This window comes from Sciurus vulgaris (genome assembly GCF_902686455.1).
Source record: "Sciurus vulgaris genome assembly, chromosome: 2".
NCBI lineage: Eukaryota > Metazoa > Chordata > Mammalia > Rodentia > Sciuridae > Sciurus > Sciurus vulgaris.
This window is the reverse complement of record NC_136462.1, coordinates 23,836,615-23,858,913: the sequence shown is the minus strand read 5'-3', so window position 1 is coordinate 23,858,913 and position 22,299 is coordinate 23,836,615. Positions and strand designations below refer to the sequence as shown.

Here is a 22,299-nt window from a genome sequence, read left to right as displayed (position 1 = left end):
GTTGAATTATAATTTATAACTATTTTAATTTATGATTCATTGTTTTTGTCCCAAGAAATATTTGCTTATCCTAATGTGAACATTTTGTTTTCATTTAGAATTAAATATTAAAACTTGTTTGATTTTCTCCCTTGTATGAACTTGATGGTTATATATTCATTACACTAGATAGATCTGCCTAAGGAACTGACTTTACTTGGAAGGTAACACAAAAAAATTTACAAATACACACATTATCAAAAACAATGGAGATTCTGAGGTTAAGCTTTTAAGAGGCTAAGAATTTCAGAAATACTAGTAACAAGTGAAATGTCACACCAGTAAAGTCAAGGGAAAGAGACAACTAAGAGTTTTCTCGGGGTCTGAGAATGCCCTGAAAGATCAGAAATACCATATGTTTGCAAAGAGGCACAACTTTAAGCCTGTATAGAAATTTATACCTCAGGCATTATCAAAAGCTGAACAAAAAAAGAATCAGGTAACAATGGAGGTCAAAAGCTGGGTGAGGTATCAACAGTCTGACTAGTCAGAAGCTGCACAGTTCAGGGAACTAGCCAGCCAAAAAGATCTCAGGACTGGGGTTGTGGCTCAGTGGTAGAACACTTGTCTGGCATGAGTGAAGCACTGGGTTAGATCCTCAGCACTACATGAAAATAAATAAAAAATAAAGGTATTGTACCCATATACAACTAAAAAAAATGTTTTTAAATAAAATTAAAAAAAAAAGATCCCAGCTATCTAGCCTCAGGGACTTTGAAAAGTGGCATTCAAGGCTGCATACTGCAGAAGAAAGACACTTAAATGAACTACTTCATACAACTTACTAAATAAATACAAAATAAAAAAGGTGGGGAGTGAATCAGTCAGTATTACAAGTCATACAAATATTACCTAAAGTACAAAATTTCCACAGAAAATATAAGACATTCAAAGGAATAATAAAGTGTGACACATAAAAGAGAAAGAGCAACAAAGACAGTCTTGGAGGAGGCACAAGTATTCAATAATATCCAAGTATTCAAAGCAGTTACTACAATTATGTTCAAAGAACTAAAGAAACACATTTTTAAAAAATAAAATGACGATGCTGCCTCATCACATACAAGATAACAAAAAAAAAATACTATTTTTAATAGAAAGTCTAGAATTGGGGAATATAGAAACTAAAATGGAAGATTCATGTGAAAGCCTCAATAGTGAATTTAAGTTGTCAGAAGAATACACAAACTTGAAGAAGGTTCAATGGAGATTATACCATCTGAAGAGAAAGAAAAAAGAATAAATAAAAACGAACAGCCTCAGAAAAGTGTGGGATAACAACATACGTGGAGGGGAAAGAGCAGAAAAATATTAGAAAAAGTAATAGCTTAAAATAACTTCCAAGTTTGAAGTAAACCATTAGTCTATACATCCAAGAGGTTCAATGAACAAGATGGATAAATTTTAAAAATTTAAATTTAAAAACACATCATAGCCAAAATGTTGAAAGTCAACAAGAAAATCTTAAAAGAAGCAAGAGAAAAGTTACTGATTACATATGAGGGAACATTACATATGAGGGAAGATTAATATCTGACTTCTTTAAAATCTCACATCTAGCAAAACTGCTTTTAAAAATAAAGACATGCCCAGATAAACAAAAACTAAGAGAATGTGCTACTAGCAGACGAGCCTTTCAAGAAGTATTTTTTAAATTTTTTTATTTTTTATTTTTTAAATTTTTACAGATGACATTTTGATTCATTGTACACAAATGGGGTACATCATTTCATTTCCATGGTTGTACACAATGTAGATTCATACCATTTGTGTAATCATACATGTACATAGGGTAATGATGCTGTCTCATTCCACCATTTTTCATACCTCTCCTCCCTCTCATTTCCCTCTACATAATCCAAAGTTCCTCCATTCTTCTCTAACCCCCTACCCCCATAATATATCATTCTCCACTTATCAGGGAAAACATTCAGCCTTTGATTTTTTGGGATTGACTTATTTCGTTTAGCATGATATTCTCCAATTCCATCCATCTATTTGCAAATGTCATAATAATACTCTTCTTTATGGCTGAATAATATTCCATTGTGTATATATACCACAGTTTCTTTATCCATTCATCTGTTGAAGGGCATCTAGGTTAGTTCCACAATCTAGCTCTTTTGAACTGAGTTGCTATAAACATTTATGTGGCTGCCTAGAGAGTGGGAGAAAATCTTTTCCACACACACTTCAGATAGAGCACTTATCTCCAAAATTTATAAAGAACTTACAAAACTTTACACCAAAAATACAAAGAGCCCAATCAATCAATGGGCCAAGGAACTGGATTGACACTTTACAGAAGAAGACATACAGGTGATTAATAAACATATGAAAAAGTGTTCAACATCTCTAGTAATTAGAGAAATGTAAATTAAAACAACTCTAGGATTTCATCTGACTCCAATTAGAATGACTATTATCAAGAACACAAACAATAATAGATGTTGGCATGGATGTGGGAAAAAAGGCACACTTTTACATTGCTGATGGAGTTGCAAACTCGTACAGCCACTCTGAAAAGCAGTGTGGAGAATCCTCAGTAACTTGGAATGGACCCACCATTTGACCCAGCTATCCCACTCCTTGGCTTATACCCAAAGGACTTAACATCAGCATACTACAGTAACATAACCACATCAATGTTTATAGCAGCTCAGTTCACAAGAGCTAGATTGTGGAAAAAACCTAGATGCCCTTCAAGAAATATTAAAATGGGTTTTTCATGCTGAAAACCATAGTATATACCTAATACTATTTCAAATCCACATGAAAAAAACATTACCAGTAGAGCTCTATAACTCCACTATCCTGACGACAGATGATTAATCAATAAATAAATGACTAAACTCAATCCAGCCATCTTGAGGTAGCTCAAGTATAATACTCTCAATGAAGACACAGTCCATAAGGTAGTATGTATGAAATTTGTTTTCTCCATGAAATCAAACAGGGCAGCTGCTGAGATAGTTTCCTTCCTCTCTTACACTAACCACCATCTGAGTATGCCTCAATTTCTTAGAGCCTAGAAAGGATGAACAAATATATCTGAAGAATATGACATATTAAGGGAATAATTACATGTACAAAATTATAAAATCACTGTTTCATATTTTTAATTAGAAAATGAAGATACTTCTATTATATTATTTTCTGATGAACACTTGCTTTTAAATACACTGTTTTATTCTTAAAGGACAGAAATCAGAAAAGTCCCCAGGCTGACTTCCTAAAGTTCAGGCCTTCAGTCCCTTAATCTCCATTCCCTTTTCAAGTCTCATAAATTCTGCTATCTTAGTGAGTTGGGGCTGCTATAACGAAGTACTATAAACCAAACAGCTTTAAAGAACAGAATTTATTTCTCACAATTCTAAAGAATGTCAAAGAAGAGGATGCTATTATGGTAGAAATTTGGTCAGGGCCCTCTTCTGGGTTTCAGATAGCCAACTTCTCTTTGTATCCCTACAAGGAGCAAAGAAAGAAAGCCAGCTCTCTGACCACATCTGATAAGGGCACTAATTCCATTCAAAAGACTCCAGCCTCATGACTTAATTACCGTCCAAAGGCCCAATTCAAATTTGGAATTAGATTTCAATATATGAAATTTGAGAGGGACACAAATATTTAGTCTACATATTTTCCGCCACACTGAAGGAACCTGGTTTTCTTAGTCAATCAATACTTCTATGCTAAATGTGAGTTCAATGATTAGTATTTCATTAAGAGCAAGAATTGTTGATTTCTGTAGCCCACAATATAGAACTAGAACAAAGACCCAATAGACTCTTAAACAAACTTTACTGAATATGAGTAAATGAATTGTTTTCCTCATCGCCAATTACATGATTGAAAAAAAGAACATAAAATGTGAAACCAAACCACATAAATTGTATAACCCAAGCATACACATGGATAGAGGCCTCATGAAATTATTTAGAATAACATAAAGAAATATGTCTACTCTTGTTAAACCCTACCTACCTATTCAGTTCTTAATTTAAGTCACTATATTCTGATTGTAGGATTTCTTCCTAATTTTTTCTAATAATTTCCCATTTTCTACTAGAATTAAATACCATGTGATCTAACTTTTTGATATATTAATAATCATTATTTTAAAGTTGATTCCTAATAATGACAATATCTGAGGAGTCTATATGCCTATTCGATTTCCTGATTTTTCTTGTGTTCTTTGGTAGTATGGTTTCATTTCCTTAGGTGCCTGCAAAGTTTTGATTGAATGCTAGGCACTATAAACAACTAGAAATACTAAAGTTCTGGATGATGAAATCTTCCTCCCCCAAAAGACTTACTTTTATTTTGTTGAGCAGTTAGAATAGGGACAGGTAGTATCAAAGCAGGTTCAAAGCTATGCTACAAGGCTAGTCTTCGTGTTAAGTGTATTTTCAGTTCCTACAGAGTCCTACTGGGTAGCCCAACTTAAAGTTTGGAACGTTTACTAGGGTTCTTCCTCTTCTGTGAATCTATAAGAAAGTCATAAGCTCTCCAAACGTTGTGAATCAGAACACATTTCACAGGAAAAGAACTGTCAAAAGTCAGAAAACAACACTTGATTTCTCAACAAAACATTGGAACCTTCCTGCCCTTGCTATCTAGATAGGTCTAAGATGCCTTTAAACATTTTTTTTTAAATGTCTTATCCACATTTTCTAATTTTTCTAAGAACGAGGTTTGTTCTGCACAAAATTAGCCCAAAATTAAAGACAGAAACTATGCTGGTCTTCAATCCAGATTTGACAAAAGTTTGCCTAATTCTAATATCTTCTCATTAAGAGGTTCTCCAAAAATAAGATATGGTATGTATGATACAAACACATTCTTCACCAAGTGAAGTACTGGAAATTCAATTAATACATTTGGGAAAAAAAATCCTTCTAACACTGACCTTTGTGTCAGCTGTGTGTTACTAAAAACTAAAAGAATGTTTTCTTGGTGCATTTGAATAATTCAGCTTTATTTTTTAAGGAGACAATTTGTACTATTTTAACATTTTGAAGAACATAATGAGTTTACTGACTTTTGTTATTGTTTAAGTCTGAGTACAATCTCATTTCTTTTTATGACCCTGTAGAAAGCTGCCTGAAAACAAACATCTAAAAAACAATTTAATTTGATACTTAAAATGATATACCATCAAATTAAATTCACTCTGAAGATAAGGTAACTATAAAGACTACAGGAATAATGTATGAACACTTAAAATTTGCATATTAAAAAATCTACTAACACCCCCTTCTAATGGTATTTGTAGTAGTTAAGAAATGAATATCAATTACTTAGGTACTGCTAAAACATTACCTCATTTGTTGCATATCATCCAATTTCCATAGCAGTTCTTCAATAATTATTTCTAAAGCTATATCTTACCTTTAAACATTGAATCAATCTATGGCTAATAAAAAGTTATCAACACTTCATATTTTTTGAGGAACCTAAGTTGTTTCTGTTGCTCTGTCTCTCACAAGCATAAATATCTCGCAAATACATAAAGATAAGAATCAGAGGCATAACTATTCAATTTATATGAAAAAAACATAAGATATCATCATTATTTCAGAAAATGGATTTTTATTTCTAATTCTCCTTTTTGGCCACAAATGATAAATTTTAATAACTATTAATGATACCTTAAAGAAAAAAATTAATATATAATTAAGATCAATCAATTCACACTAGTTACTTGATAGTTTATTAAGTACTATTACAAAGACAAAAAATTGTATGTTCGAGGTGCAGTGTTAAAAAAAATCTCTAGATTCATTAAAAAAATTAATATATTCAGTTCACTTCTACTCTCCGACCTCATGGAAATATTCACACATTGAATTACAGAATACAGAAAAACTGAGACTACTATTAAACCTCCTATTTTTTTCATTTAGATGAAGGATGTGGGAATTAAACTAAATCTTTCAGGAAGTGTAAAGTTTTATTTATTTGGGGGTTTTAACTTCTAGGCCATCTCTGTCAAAAGTCATTGTTTTTAAAAACTCAACAATATAGAAACCTTATGGACTTAGTGTAATTAAAATTTTCCCCAATGTCAGCCTAAATTTGGTTAATAACAAAGGCAGACCTCATCTCCACTATGGTTGGTCAATTTACCCTCTGTTGACAAAGTTTTGCTGCCAATATCTGTTTTCTTTATAATCTATCCTGAATATTAAAAATTCTTTAAAACTCAGGTGATACTTTATTTTACAACATGCACTTGGATAAAGAAGAAATTATTAAGATTTTAAAATGAAGTAGAACAGGAAATTATAGCCAGAGTAACCAAGGTCTTCAAAACCTTAAGTCTCAAAGAATCTTGCCACTAAAAGTAACATTTAAGGGGGCATTATTACACACACACACACACACACACACACACACACACACACACACACAGGTCAGACTTACAGAGGAAATGCAAGAATTAAAAATACTGATGTTAAAAGCATTCCAAAAGAAACAACTTTTATGATGTTTGCACTGTACAAAGAAAAGGTATTGATTATCATTTCTTTTTTCCACTATCATCTCCTTTTAAAAGTAATTTCTAGCATTACAGTTCCAGGTTTCTGCTCATGAATATTCATGTTAGTTGTCACTCAATTATCACTTTCAACATTTAATCTAAATTATGTTCAGCATCTTGTTTTTTTTTTTTCTTTCTTTGAAGTTCTTAGTTAAATTTAAAAGTCAAATTTTTTTTAAGAGTTAAGGTGATAGAAGATGGAGGCAGAGATTAAATCAGGGGGAATCATTGATCAAGGATGCTTGGAATTCTTATGAATACAAATAGCCTATCAAGGTTAATGAGGTTCAACTTTAGAAGAAAAAATGTGCACTTAGTATTTTCTACACATATACAGATTTAAGGTCTAAGATACAATTTGAAAGGTAAATTATGCAAACTCAAACATAGTATTCTTCCATTTGGATTTTCTAAGAGTTAATCCCATTGTTTTTCCTCAGTATAAAACAAAAGCTTAAAATATATATTCTGGATCAACAAAAACTAAAGTAATTAGACTGAGTGAAGGTCTCCTTAAAGATTGACATGACAACTCTTCCACAAATGAATGTGCTCTTCAGAAACGACTGAATAACAAGTGTTAGCTTTTAAAAAAATAATTATTAAATGCATCTATAATATCTTAGTAACAAACATTAATTGGGCACATAATATGGGTTAAGACATTGTGTTGAAACCCAAAGGAACACAGACATTACACTTCATTCTAAACTTATACCCATTCAAAAGCTAAAAAGGGAGAGAACCCTTTAATTCATAAGTGGCTTCCAGAATGTCACAAGTTTGAATTATAACATCAATGCAAATTGACACAAAACCTATATATAGTAACATATTAAAAAAATAAAAAAGAAAAGAAAAAAAAAGACAATCTAAAGAAACCAAACAGTAAGGTAAAATATTGGAGTGTTAGAGAGGAAGCATAGATTTTAAGAAAGACCAGATTTTAAGAACGCTCCATACATTTCAAGAATACAGACAGGAAATAAAGCTGAAGTAAATACAATCACTGGTTATAGGATTGTGTTAAAGGGAGGTAAAAGGAGGGTGGGAAGCCTTACTATAGCTACGAACAAACAGTACTTCAATATCATTATTCTTGGATTCTATGTTCATCTACCAATTTTTTGGTTTCAAATTCCAAAGCCTACATTAAATAAATTGGAAAATTGGTGGCTTGCACAATAGAATAGTTTTTAAAAAACCTATATCGGGCTCCCACAGGGTAAATCCATGGAATGGCACTCATTCATACTGCTCTCTTGGGAGCTGCACGGTTAATGTGAGACAGTCACAGGGTCTTATAAACCCCAGGACACAGGAAACTCAGATGTGAGACAGAAACTTGAAACATGATATCTTCACCAACAGAAAGATATCAAAAGTATTCTGTCTTGGTGGCATGGCAACTGGTTTTCTCCCATGCCTCCTTCTCTATTTTAACCTAAATTGAAATTTTAAAGAAACATACCCAGATTACTTTAAGAAATGAGAGAATAGTGCCATAAAAACATTAGCAATGTGGACAAAAGAATCTTCGGAAGGAAAAATTACTACTTACTGCTGGTATGATCCAAGAAGGGTTAAGTGGGGGAAAAGTTTAGAATTTCCACAAAAAAATAAAAATAAAAAATAAAAAAATATTACAGAGATGATGAAATGAGTGAGAACTATTAAGAGAAAATAAACTATTAGACAAGACTATATATGAGGCTCTGTAGGAGAGATGTCAGAACATAGAAGTAAAGAGATACTAATGATCGAACAAATCATAAGAGGAGTTATTTTACAAACATTCTTGGGCCTGACAAATACTTTTTGTGTACCTATCCTAAACATATTTGGTCTCTAAAAAGCAACTAAAGGAGACTTTTATAGAATATTTAAACCAATATATAACAATACCACCTACACCTAACGTTTTGTTTTGTTTTGTTTTGTTTTGTAAACAGGGGGCTGGGGGATGTAGCTCAGTCACAAAATAATTGCTAAGTATGCACATGGTCCTTGGTTTGATCCCCAGTACCCTCCCCAACACACACACACAGACACACACACACACACACACACACACACAAGCAGAACCTAAATGCCACTCAATTAATTTTCAAAGATATTCTCAACTGTTGGAGATTACAAGGCATAATGATAAGTGTCACTAAATCTAAAACTAATAAAAATTTAATTAACTATTTTACTGTTAACAATGGCAACTGGGCAAAAAAAAAAAATCTTTCATTTTCCAAAAGGAATTTGACCTTAGAAGTAAGAAACTCAAAGAACTTCAGCATCAATGTTAAAATGTCAACAGTAAAAGAGGCAATCAGCCAAGTTTTCATTCATTGTTATGGTGCCAGCACCTAGGACAGTGCTTGACATGTAACAGCCAATAACATTGGATGTATAAGTAAAAACCTCTTATAAACTGCTTTTCAAATCAAAACCCTATAATCCAATCCAAACTAATCCAAGAGAACTCAAACTCTTTCCCTAATCTGTGTGAAAATGACTATTAAGGTCTATCAAATTAGGACAAAGGAAATCTAGGCTCCTTGAATGAGAGCATTATTAGGTTTCTATAATTTTGGGGGAGGTGGGGGTACTGGGGATTGAACCCAGGGGCACTTAACCACTGAGTCACATCTCCAGTCTTTTCTATATTTTTATTTCAAGACAGGGTTTTCCTAAGTTGCTTAGGTCCTCACTAAGTTGGTGAGACTAGCTTTGAACTCATGATCTTCCTGCCTCAGCTCCCAAGGTGCTAGAATTATAGGTGAACACCACCATGCCTGGCTAAATAATTTTTAATATCCATGTATTTTCAGTTCTTTTATTCCAATTTATACCATGAATGCTAAATGAGAAGAAACCATGGGAAGAAAGGGGGAAAAGGAAAACAAAAGAGGAAGGACCAACATGGGCTTAACGACGTTAGTAAAGGGACTCTTCTATCTTATATTAGCATAGTTTTTTAAAAATAGTTTACTTCAGCAAAATAATCATATTTTAGTACTTTCAACAGTGGGCTGGGCTCAGTGGTCAAAATAATACCTATGAAGCAAACTTCACACAGTTACTATTGCTCCAAGACTACTTCTCATAATTATTTATCAAACATGTGGAGGGTTATGTAAAGAGTATGTCAATATTTCATTATCTTTATAATGTGAATCTTGAACCAAATATAAAAGGCATTTCCTATTGACATACTGACAAGATCAAAGAGAAACAGACTGGAGTAACATTAAATATTTCCTTTGGGTTATATAAAGTTAGATGCTCTCAACACCAGTTTTCTACCTTTCATTATAGTTTTGAAAAGTACTCCACATGAATCAACCTTTATATTTAGAATACAACTGCACTAATAAAAACAAATACAGAGAAGAATTGATACATATCTATTTCTAAATGTGTCATCCACATTTGATCTAATTTACATAATTACAATTGGAATTAATCCATTTCCTTTATAAAGTCCTTTCCTTTGATTTTTAATATATTCTGATAATTACCTCATCTATGATAGATAAAAGGGAAGCAAAAAACATGGTTGCCTAGCTACAGTTCATTCATGGTTCCCACATCATTCACAATTATTATACTACTCTAGTGGATGGAGGCAACTCAACTCTATCTCAAGCAGAACAACTAGAGATTTGAAAATCTTCATGGCTCCACAAAAGAAATATCAGTAATTCCTTTTTGCTATGGCTTCTGCCAATTTCACCCCTAAAATAAATAATTCACTGTTGTCTCGAAGCAAAGACTGTTCCATTGGTAGGAAGGGATTGACTGCTAGTAAAACAAAATATATCGAAGTTTAACAGCAAAGATTTCATTATAAAATAATGAGGAGGAAAAAAATCCAGCTGCTGATGGTGGAGTACCAAATGAAAGAAAAATGAATGCACAGAATTCTATATACCAGTTAATTCATCATTAACATAATTTTACATTATCTATCCCCAAACAAGAGTTCATAACATAATGTCTTTATAGGAAAATTTTGTTTTTCTACTAAAGTCTTTCAAATACAGCTTAAAATTAGCAAAGTCACCTCGATTTGAGTTGCCAAATTTGCATTCTCCTTGTCTTTTCGCTCCATGCACCGCTTCACTTCCTCTAACTCAGAAGCCACTGCGGTAAAGTTCAGCTGCATTCTCAAATCTGACATCTGCTTCTCCAGATCATGTTTTTCTGGCTCTACCCCTTAAGAGAGAAAACGTAAAGATCAGTGGTGGTTCTACATTCACAGAAGAATGTACTTACAATGGTACTAAACCCTGATGTGTTACTACTCCAGCTAGCATAATCCACTCATAACACAGACCTTTCAGGCTTCATCGATCTATTGTTTCAAGTCTCTTGACAGTGTAGGACTACCCATTTACTAATGGATCGTGTAGGACTACACAATCTCTGACACTGTAGGACTACCCACTTACTAATTCTTACAGGTTCTACAGATTATGACCTAAAATTATAATATCAAACACTGCGAACTAACTTAGCACTTAATTTAACATGAAATACTTACCAATACTGACAGAGTATTGGTGCTCAGAGATGGTGCTCAGGGCACAACACAAAGATGAGTACATACAAGCTCATCCTCAATTAGCTTAAATTCCAAGAAGAGGACATAAATTATCACTTTACTCTAAAATGCCAGCTATTAAAATACACACTATAGATTCAAAACTACTGTTTTTCTAGTATTTTCTTCCAGAAAAGAAAGGAATAAATGGAGAAGACAGTAACAGATCAAATTTGTACATCATTCATAAAACATATCCCAGCCTCAGAAATATTGAAATTTTTATTTCAATAAAATAAAATTTGGGTTTTATTTGGGCCCATGCTATATTGGATGCTCCCTCCAAGACAAACTCATGTTGATTTTCCAATCATAATAGTATTAAGATGTAGAACATTTAAGAGGTGATGAGGTCATGAAGGCATCAATCTCTTGGATGGGTTAATGCCATTATTGTAGGAGCAGGTTCATTATATCATGAAAGGGCTTTGTTATACGAACTATCCCATCAGCTCTTTCACACTCTGATTCTCTCACACCTACAATTGTCTTATTCCTGCCTTCTTTGCTCTTTGGAGAAAATACATGGAAAAAATAATATAATGGACATATTGCTAAAACTTGACTGAGGAGACTACTAGTAACCAAGCAAAGTCAATTTCAGAAGCAAAGGCAGAGCCAATTTTACACCAAGCAAAGGAACAAACAGAAGCCACAATATAACAGTATGATTTCTTCCATAGAACTGCCTTTAAACAATGCAAGTATTCAATAAAGTTGAAAAACTCTACAATTGCCCCTTACCACTGATAAGGGAACTTAGATTTTTCTAAAATCTTGATAAGTAATTAAGTTACATTTTTATATTCCTCAAAGATGCATACCAAGCCATGCATGGTGGCACACACCTATAATCCCAGAGACTCAGGAGGCTAAGACAAGGAGGAATCCAAATTTAAGGACAGCCCTAATCAACTTAGTGAGACACTGTCTCAAAAATAAAATTTTTAAAAAGGGCTGGTGATGTACCTGAAAGGTAAAGCATCTCTGGGTTCTATTTCTAGTTAAAAAAAAAAAAAAAGGAAGAAAGAAAAAATGTACACTAAAAACAACTAGATTTTATGAGGTGTCCAGACACATCAAATGTCATACTTTTTCCAAAAATGAGTTCCTATGTGTATCTTTACGAAAACTTTTAAAAATTGTATGTCAAATGCTATTTATAATATCATAAGAAATAAGTGAACATGGTGGCATACAAATATATTAACAGCTTTCTCAAAATTTGTTATCCACTGAAGATTTTCTAAAAATGTGTAAATTCTAATTTAGGCCATATCCTGAGTTATATTTGGGAAGCCCAGGGACCTATTTACCTTCCCTGAATTTAATTTTATATTGAATGTTTACAAGAATTTCTCCATGGGTTGGGGATGTAGCTCAAGGGTAGAGCCCATCCCCACAGCCCCTAGGTTAGATCTCTAGCATCGAAAAACCAAAACAAGGGTTTGTACAATAATTTGTGTATTTTGAGTAGGAAGTCTCATTACTGGAATAATTTATAAGCTGAGCAATCTGGACTTGTCTACTAGGAAACATTTTTTTAAGCTCAATACCACCATTTTTATTAAACTTGAATTGTCAGAGAAAATACATCCAAAATCATTAAAGTCCACAAGGTCTCCAATAAGAAAGTATTCAAACATAAAGTTTTCCTAATGCAAATAAGAACAATTTGGTGATATGGTTGATGACCAATTCTGAAATTTTGTCACTGATACCTAAATTAAAAAATTAGGGGCTGGGGTTGTAGCTCAACTGCCTAGCATGTGTAGGGCAGTGGGTTCACTCCTCAGCCCCACATAAAAATAAATAAATTAATAAATAAATATAGTGAAGGTGTTTATGCATTTACAACTAAAAATATTTTTAAACATAAGATAGGATCTTAATTTTAATTGGCCATATATTAAAAATTAGGAGAAAGAAAAGTGAAACATACAGGTTTATTTATCATTTAAGTACAAACACACACAATGCACACACATTTAGGTGTGGGAATAGAAAAACTAAAAAACTTCCATTACTGCCTTTGCAGGATCTTTCTATGAGAAAGCTTTATAAGATAAGCAGGCATGAAAACCAAACTAGGTTTAGAAATCAAGCAGAGAAGACACTAAAATTGGATGCTACATATGAGAAACTTGCTGAAAAACATTGAAGTAGATCAAGAAATAGATAGGATGATATAAGCACAACATAAGGAATAAATCTGGAGAACAGGAAACCAACACATTGACAAATCAGAATTATACCTCTCCTAAACCTCCAGTCATCTCCTTGTTCATCCTGATGGTTTGACTGTTGCTTGGAAATCTGAGACACTTGATGTTGTAAACCCTTCCGATCACCTTCTGCTTTTGTAAGTTGTGTACGCAGTTCTTCTACCTAAATTCATTTAGTCAAAAATCAAACTTCTATCAGTTTCTAAAAACCAGGAAAAAAGCTGAACTTCAAAATTATTATAAATTATTTCCCTGGGTCAAAAAAAAACAAAAAACACAATTCTGAAGGGCCCAACACAGTTTGAAACCAAGTTAATCTCCTCACTATAGCAAAGAGAGCAGAATAGTCTCTTGCTCTCTTTTATCATCTTTCCATTCCTTCCACAAAGAATGTATTTTTCCTTCTCTGTGTCCACTGTGACAAAGAATCTGACCACGCTGTGTGTGTGTGTATGTGTTAAGCAAGTGTACCTTCACAATGGAAGGCAGAGGGACGGGGGTTTTGCTGGGAACTGAACCAAGAGCTTCGGTTGTAAAAGCCAGGCATGGTGGCAGACACCTGAAATCCCAGCAGCTTGGGAGGCTGAGGAAGGAGGATTTTGAGTTCAAAGTCAGCCTCAGCAACTTGGCGAGGCCCTAAGCAACTCAGGGGGACCCTGTTCTCTAAATGAAATATAAAAAAGGCTGAGGATGTGGTTCAGTGGTTAAACACACCTTACAAATGAAAATAAATAAAATTTAAAAAATAAAATAAACCTCAAAAGAAGTGATCATGATTTAGCATATTTGACATCAAAACAGAGCTCAAAATAAATATATAATAGGTGCTGTTGAATAAACTATATACAAACTTCTAAAATCTGGTACTATCTTATTCACTCATAATTTCTAGAGAAAGAATAGCAAATTGCCTCACAATTACCAGGCACATCCCCAATGACCATAAACAAGTTAGCATGTCAAATAGTTTCCGTTAAAGTCAGGGTGAAAACCTAAACAAAGAAATTTTTTGCTTCAAACACAAATGAGAGATTACAAATTAGAATTTTAAAAAAAAAATTAGAATAAGTTGAATACAAATACAAACTTCTATAAAAGAAATTCTGAATTCTGCCAACATTAATTCCATGTGACCACTAACTCCAGAAAAAAGTCAATGAACATTTGTAAAGGCTTTGTAAAACAGGTGAAATGGTGTATTTTCAGCACCAAATGTGAAAACATAAAACTCATTTTGAACATCTATAATACCTGACATCTTTGCCTACAAAGCACATTGTGTAGGTAAGTTATGTAATGCATACTTCAAAACATAAGGAATAATTTTTTTTTTGTATTAAACACAAGCAGAAAGGCCATGAGAAACCCATACACCCTTATCAAATGTATGTAAGATGGCTATTTAAAGTTATTGAACGTTAAATATCAGAAGCACTAAACTCCCATTATAGGCTAATGGACTGCAAAAAATTGTGTTTAAAATGTAAGCCCTATCTTTGCTTAAAAGAGGCCAGGTAGCATCTTGAAAACATGAATGAAAGACGATGTATTCGAAGCAGTGTGAACATGCGAAGTTCTGTTTTATGTATTTTAACTTCCTCCTTTATTCTCCAATGCCTCCTTGAATAAAATTAAGCTCCCAGGAAAATTTTATCTTACACATCCAGTCTTACTCTTACACTGCTTATGCTAACAGAGATAAGTAGTAAGTTGGAGCAGCAATTGGCAAGATACATTGTCACAGTGGGAACATGGGCTAGTGTTTTGTATAAGCTTTTTCTGAATCTTCATCATTTGCTTATATGTGCTAACATACATTCCTTAGGGAGGAAAACTTTCTAGATCTAGTTTTGTTCTTTTTGTTTTTTTCATTTCACAAAGACACTTAAAAGAGGAGACTCAATATAAAAGATTGCCATAGTTTGCATAGACTTACCTGATGTAAAAGTGTTTCTCTGCTGCCTTCTGACTGATTCAATAACCTGCGAGACAGCTGCAATTCCTGTTCAAGCTAGAGATTCAACAAGGAATAAAAGTAGTCCAATGGAGCACAATTTAAAGGAAAACAGCAGAAAAGTTTTCATGTGATATTTGCAGTTAATCAGAAAGAATAAATATCTCAACATAAACATGCATCAATACTTTCATTAAAATAATAACAAAGTACACTAGACAGGCCACCTAAAGGTCTGAAATCTAGTCATTTCCACCTCAACTGTGACTTGTTTGAGTCTCTTCTTGGGCCTTGATTCATCACTAAAATAAGAATTTTTATATTAGACAGTCTCTCCTGAGATCTCTTCAAGTTCTAAATCATTTTAATCTCAATTGTAAAGCAATTTTTTCTTTAAATTAGAAGGTGTAGTGTCAAAGGAACTAAATTAGAATAAACACTGCAGAGATCTAATAATTCAAAGTACATTTGATTAAATGTAATTTCTTATTCTCCTAATATTCATAAGATATTCCTAAATTTTTTAATTTCTACATTTAGAAGCTTTTAAAATCTCATTAACAATATTGCCATTAGATATATATCTATGGAAAATGTGGCCAGTTAGTTGACTAAATACTAAGTCTGAATATGCTTTAATTTCAATTTGAAAAATTCAGTAAGATAGGATAGTTTGTTAAAAAATTTAGAGCTTACATATGCTATACTTGTTTACATTTTGTGAAAATAAAGTTGTTTTGTAAAATCAAATTTTAAGATGTTTTTAAGCACTTGAAGATTTACAACAGTTGTCATAAATAATTACTTCATTTGAACGAACTGCTGTCTACATTAGCAGTCCTTCAAAAATTTTACATGTGAAAGGTGTTCATATCAAGGACACTTGAGAGAACCTCATAGTGACAGAATGGTTCTGTATCTTGATTGTGGCAGTGGTCTTAAACAGAATGTAAGAATGGGTAGAAACACATACACCCAGCACACAAACGTATGCACATAAAGCTGGCAAAATCTGCATACACTCTGGCTTATACCAATGTCAACATCCTGATTTTGCTACTGAGTGGTAATTATACAAAACATCATCATTGAGAGAAAGCGGGTGAAAGGTGCATGGAAGCTTTGTTTGGAAACATCCTATTACTCTAAAATCATTTCAAAATAAAATTTTAATCAAGCTATATTTTTTTAACAAATGATGCATGTGGCTCATAAGATAAATATCACATTAAAAAATGTAAAGTGCATGTGGTATCAAAATCCACACAAAATATGTCCAATCTGTTTTCTAATTTCTATGAAGAAAAGAAGGAAGAAATCACACTTTAGTCAAAATGCTTTTGAAATTAAGCTGAGTCCACAATGGTCGGAATCCCTGGTAATATCAGCAGTCCCAACTCCCAAAGTGCAGACTGCAGGACCTGACTGAGGTTACAGACATAAATCTGCATAAGCTCGTGGATTATACCAATGTCAATTTCCTGGTTTTGCTACTGAATGGTAATTATAGAAAACATTACCAGTGAGCGAAAATGGGTGAAAGGTGCGTAGGAGATTTTTTTTAAAAAACAACAAATATATGTCAAAGGTCCTAAATATCTAATGAGAATAGACAATGTTTTAAGAAATAAGCTGCTGACCATACCTACCTGCTATAGAGAAAATGAATATATATAAAATAGCCAGCATTTAAAGAACAGGTCCTTCCTAACACTGCAACAAAGTCAAGTCCTTTAAATGTTCCCCAGGGAGATAAGGTAAAGTTTAATTCACTTCTCAAAAGCAACAGTAGCCACAGATGACAAGGTAGCAAATGGCCTGTGTATGTTTTAAAGGGCAAGAGGTAAAGAGTGGCACAGTCATCAAATCAAGCAACTTCATAACAAAGCATTGAGCCTTCACTGTGTCCTAATATTCTCAGAGACATTCTTCTAGTCACCCGACAAACATCACTAACTCCAAACCACACTATTATTTAAGATAATTTTCAAAATCTTACTTGACTCTTCTCAGTTTCAGTTTGTCTTAGCTTATTTATCATTTCTCCCTCATTCTCTTCTGCTTTAGCTTCTTGTTTCTTCAATGCCTAGAATGAAAGAGGTAGAAAAAAACGTACCATACCAGAAAATGTATAAAACTGAAAGTCATTCTAGGATTTATTAAGAAAAGACTGAGGAGCATATTGTTATGAATTGCACAAAATCTATAAATGAATTACAACCGGCTCATTCAATGAAACCCTAAAGAACGCATTAATGGAGATCAAATATAAACAACTTCCTGATCTTTCTAATCATTTTCCACTTAATTGTATCCATTCCCTTGCCACCTTTGGGGACTGTGTTACACATTTAGAGAGCCTAGATAGTTTACGAAACAACAGTATTTAAATATGTGATCTGCTCAATGTTTTAGACTTAACACCAAAAATTAGCTCTATAGCTTTTCAAATTTCTGAAAAAACACTGTCCATATTATAGAAACATATTTCTTACATATTTCATTACCTATGTGACATTTTATCATAATACATAACTGGCTATTCAAACTACACTTCACATTGAGAAAAGAAATCATTCTTTTCTATAATTTCCCCTCTTTAATAGAATGGGAAAAAAAAGTTAAGAAAATACAAATTCCAAAAGTTAACCACAAAATTATTTGTTCCAGTTTCTTTCTATTTTAAAATAAAATTAAACTTAAGGAAAAAATTATACTTTGGCATAGTATTTCATTACATCTAAATGGTATTCCATTTACTTAAATTTTTTTCAAAAATTTAGCAACTGGACATAGTAAGGTACATGTGTAAAGGCCACACACCGTGAGAAAAGCCAAACTCCCTGAAGTCTTTTCCAACAAATTCAATAGAAAAACAAATTTAGGCAAACAGCAAGACATATTAAAATCTGCTTTGATGCCTGTATAGCAATCACAATCAATTTCATTAATTTACATATTCAACAGTATCATTTTCTAAATCTATTTACTATGAATTGGGAGCTACCAATGTGTGCATATATACAACAAATATAGCCCCCTCCCCATGATATGAGCACGCTCTGCCATGGCTCCTACTTCTACTAGTAAAATATCAATTGAGTAAAAAGACAAAGAAGCCTTTTTATCATTGAAATAAAAATTAATTTTGAAGAGTATAATCTTACAACATTTTTATAGTGTTTAACAGGCCCAGGCATTTTCTTCTTACATATACTCAATGCATACATTTCATCCCTTTTTTGACTGGGAACTGAAACCAGGGGTGCTATATCTCCCAATCCTTTTTATTTATTTTATTTTATTTTTTGACACAGGGTCTTGCTAAACTGCAGAGGCTGAAATCGAACTTGTGATTCTCCTGCCTCAACCTCCTGCATCACTAGGATTACAAGAGTGCCTCATCATGCCTAGCTCTTTATTTACTCTTCATAATTCCATGAATTATTATTAAATAATTTTATGAAGGAAGATATTGGCACAAAAGGAATTGAAAAACTTGCCCAAGTTCATTCACCTAGTTACTGACAGAGATAGGTGTAGATTCAGACTCTTAATCATTAAGTGGCAATGCCTGTCCACGTTGAAATAGCAACACCACCCTTGGGCTAGGGTGGTGGCTCAGAGGTAGAGTCCTTGTCTGGCATGTGTGAGGCCCTGGGTTCAATCCCCAGGACCACATATATATTTAAAAAAAAAAAAAAAAAAAAACCAACCTTATAGGGTAGTGCTGTAAGCTAACTAATTTGATACTTATAAAGCACACAATATCTGGCATATAACAAATGAGAAATAAAAGTCAATAACTATCATAACTGAATTATTGCATTGATAAAGCTAAAAATCATAATGCCTTTCAGTTAGTTATCAGCTGATTGTAATGCTTGATATTTTCTCTTTATCATACAGGAAGTAGAATTTGTAATTATACTTGATTCTATACGCATAATGCATTCAATGTGGCTGGTGGAATATGTTTATAGATTTTTCTTCCTGAACAAAATCCTAGAAATTTAAAAATTACCACTGGCATCTTTATTCTTTCTATGATTCCTTGGTCATTTCCAACCAAGTGACCCAATGTGTGTGTGTGTGTGTGTGTGTGTGTGTGTACGTGTGTGTGTGTGTACGTGTGAGAAAGGGAGAAATATAAAGAGACATAAAGAAGTTCTGTTGACTTTTTTTAATCAATTGATTCTATAAATATTCTATAAATTCTATAAACTATCTTATTCCATGTCATAATCATTCCAACCTGCCCCATTTTTTAATTTTAGTCATAATCAGTTGTATTTCTTTTCAATACTCTTTCACTGAACTAAAACCAACATGGGCTTTTCTACAAAGGGGTGACTAGGAGGAAGTCTTCTTCAGGCACTTAACAAATTTCATCAAACTACAGTCAGCCTCCACTTTCAGATTTAAGCTTCCAAGCAGAACCCACTCCTAATAATTATACAGTGAAGGCTCATCCAAGTCAGGTGATGACATGCTGAGGTCACACATGAAATGAAGGAACAAACAACTCGAAATAAGAAGGGAAGATTACAAACAGAAGAGTTCTTCCCTTCCAAAAATCAGTTCAAAATCTACCGAGAACATTCTACAACCTTCAATCAGTAGTTGGTAAACGGAAATGATCCCTCCCATGTGATTAGGAGCATGTCTTCATGTCCCTCTTCTTATTGGTGTTAGAAAAGTAGGAAGAGTCATCTGCTGAGCTTTTAAAACTTGACCTAATCTCATGCTGCGACTCAGAGTTTAATTTATCTAAGAATTTAAACTCCTGTCTTGATTTATCCAAAGGGTTGGCAGCGGCATGTAATTCCCCCATCTTCAGCCGACAACCCTGAGTCTCCTAATCCTCTCATCCCTTCCCCTTTACTGGATTCCTTGGCCTCACTGCACCTGTGTCCAGGAGTTCCTTTACTCTGCGCCCATCTTAGGAGGCAGCAGGAACAGATGCCAGCCAGATCTCAAAACTACTGCAGCAGAGGCTATTATTTTGAGGCACATGCAATTTTGTAAAATACTCCCTTAAGATATCCAGTGAGACTGCCATCTCTGGAGAAAGCATTCTTTTCCTGCCAGCAGATTGACCGCAGACCACCAGTGGAGAAGCAGCTGCCTGCTGTTGCCTGGAAGTTCACTGTTACAGTACCTGCAGGTTTGATTACATGTGGCTGTCGCCATTATGAGACAACAGCCAGGCCCCGTAGGATCCCTGGCTGGACTGACTGAGTCCCCTCTCCAGGATCCCTCAGCCCTATCAATCACTCCCTGCCTCCCGGGCTCTCACATCAACTGACTGCTCCCTGCCGCCAGGACCCCCAGACCAACTGATAGCGCCCTATCACCAGGAACCCACACCAACTGATTGCACCCGGCCTCCAGGATCCCACAAATATACCAAACACACCGGACCTCCTAAAATTTTCCAGAGAAGGAATTTTTCTAGCTTACTAACTGGAATTAATACATTTCTGTCCCTTCCCATGATTTCCAAAAATTAAATTTAAGGAACATAACATTTAATGTTGAAAAAAAAAAAAAAAAACAAACAGTGTACTGATGATAAAAAATATTTATTTTTGTGTTTAAGTTAAATAGGTAATAACTTTTCCCCATTTTAGTAAGTTAACACTTGGTCTTTTCTTTAGGGGGAAAAAAAAGACTCTCTCTGAATATGTTTTAAATCTTTTTGTTTTGAAATAATGTACTGTTAACCTAAGAGTTGTAAAGATTGCTCAGAGTTCATACATACCCTTCACCAAGCTATCCCTAAAATTAGCATCTGACACATAGCATGGCTCATCTACCAAAACTATTAGCATCTGACACATAAGCATGGCTCATCTACCAAAACTAAAAAATTAATAATGCTACAAAACCATTAAGCTATAAACTTTATTCAAATGTCATTAGTTTTCCCACTAGTATCCCCTTTTTTTTTTTTTTTTTTTTTTTGCAGTGCTGGGGACTGAACCCAGGGCAAGCGCTCTACCAACTGAGCTGTATCCCCAGCCCCCCCCCCACTAGTATCCTTTTTATTCCAATTATCTAACCAATGATACTACATTGCATTTAGTTGGCTTGTTTCCATATCTGTGAAAATGTCTTAGTTTTCCCTTGCCTTTTGTGATTTCGACATTGTTAAAGAACACTGGTTGGTATGTTGTAGAATGTCCTTCAATTTGTGGTGCAACCACTATGGAAAGCAGTGTGGAGATTCCCTAGAAAACTTGGAATAGGAATTACCATTTGACCCAGTTTTCCCACTCCTCAGTTTAGACGCAAAGGACTTAGAATCAGCATACTACAATGATGCAGCCACATCAATGTTTATAGCAGCTCAATTCACAAAAACCAAGCTATGAAACCAACCTAGGTGCCCTTCAACAGATGAATGGATAAAGAAAATGTAACATAAATACACAATGGAATATCACTTAACCTTAAAGAATGAAATTATAGAATTTGCTGGTAAATGAATGGAACTGGAGAATATCATGCTAAGTGAAATAAGCTAGTTCCAAAAAAACAAAGGCTGAATGTTATCTCTGATTTGTGGATTATAACCCACAACAAGGGAGGGTAGGGAAGGGAAAAATAGAAGTCATGGGATTAGACAAAGGGGAATGGAATGGAAGGGAAGGGAGGGGGAATGGGAATAAGAAAGACAGTAGAATGAATCAGACATAACTTTCCTATCCTTATATATGAATACACACAACCAGGGTAACTCTACATTATGTACAACCACATGATTAGAATCCTAATTAAAATAAGTTATACTCCATAATGTATAATATGTCAAAATGCACTCTACTGTCATGTATATCTAAAAAGAAGAAATAAAAAAAAAAAGAATATCTTCCAGTTGGGGTTTGTTTGATGTCTTCTCATGATTACACAGAGCACATAATTTTTGGGGGGG

The 22,299-nt window shown here is 33.8% G+C and overlaps 1 protein-coding gene across 13 annotated transcripts in view; it reads right to left on the bottom strand.

The window, feature by feature from the left end:
* CEP128 (centrosomal protein 128) overlaps positions 1 to 22,299 on the bottom strand; it is a 418,511-nt gene that overhangs the window by 294,044 nt on the left and 102,168 nt on the right. For 11 of the 13 annotated variants that reach the window (XM_079128040.1, XM_079128046.1, XM_079128049.1 and 8 more), the window contains 4 exons: positions 17,362 to 17,448; positions 15,345 to 15,419; positions 13,439 to 13,571; positions 10,636 to 10,795 (listed from right to left, as the gene is read on the bottom strand). In XM_079128040.1, coding sequence (XP_078984166.1) covers positions 10,636 to 10,795; positions 13,439 to 13,571; positions 15,345 to 15,419; positions 17,362 to 17,448 — 455 coding nt within the window. The remainder of the gene's footprint in view (positions 1 to 10,635; positions 10,796 to 13,438; positions 13,572 to 15,344; positions 15,420 to 17,361; positions 17,449 to 22,299) is intronic. The other 2 variants (XM_079128051.1, XM_079128041.1) reach the window with 1 other exon arrangement.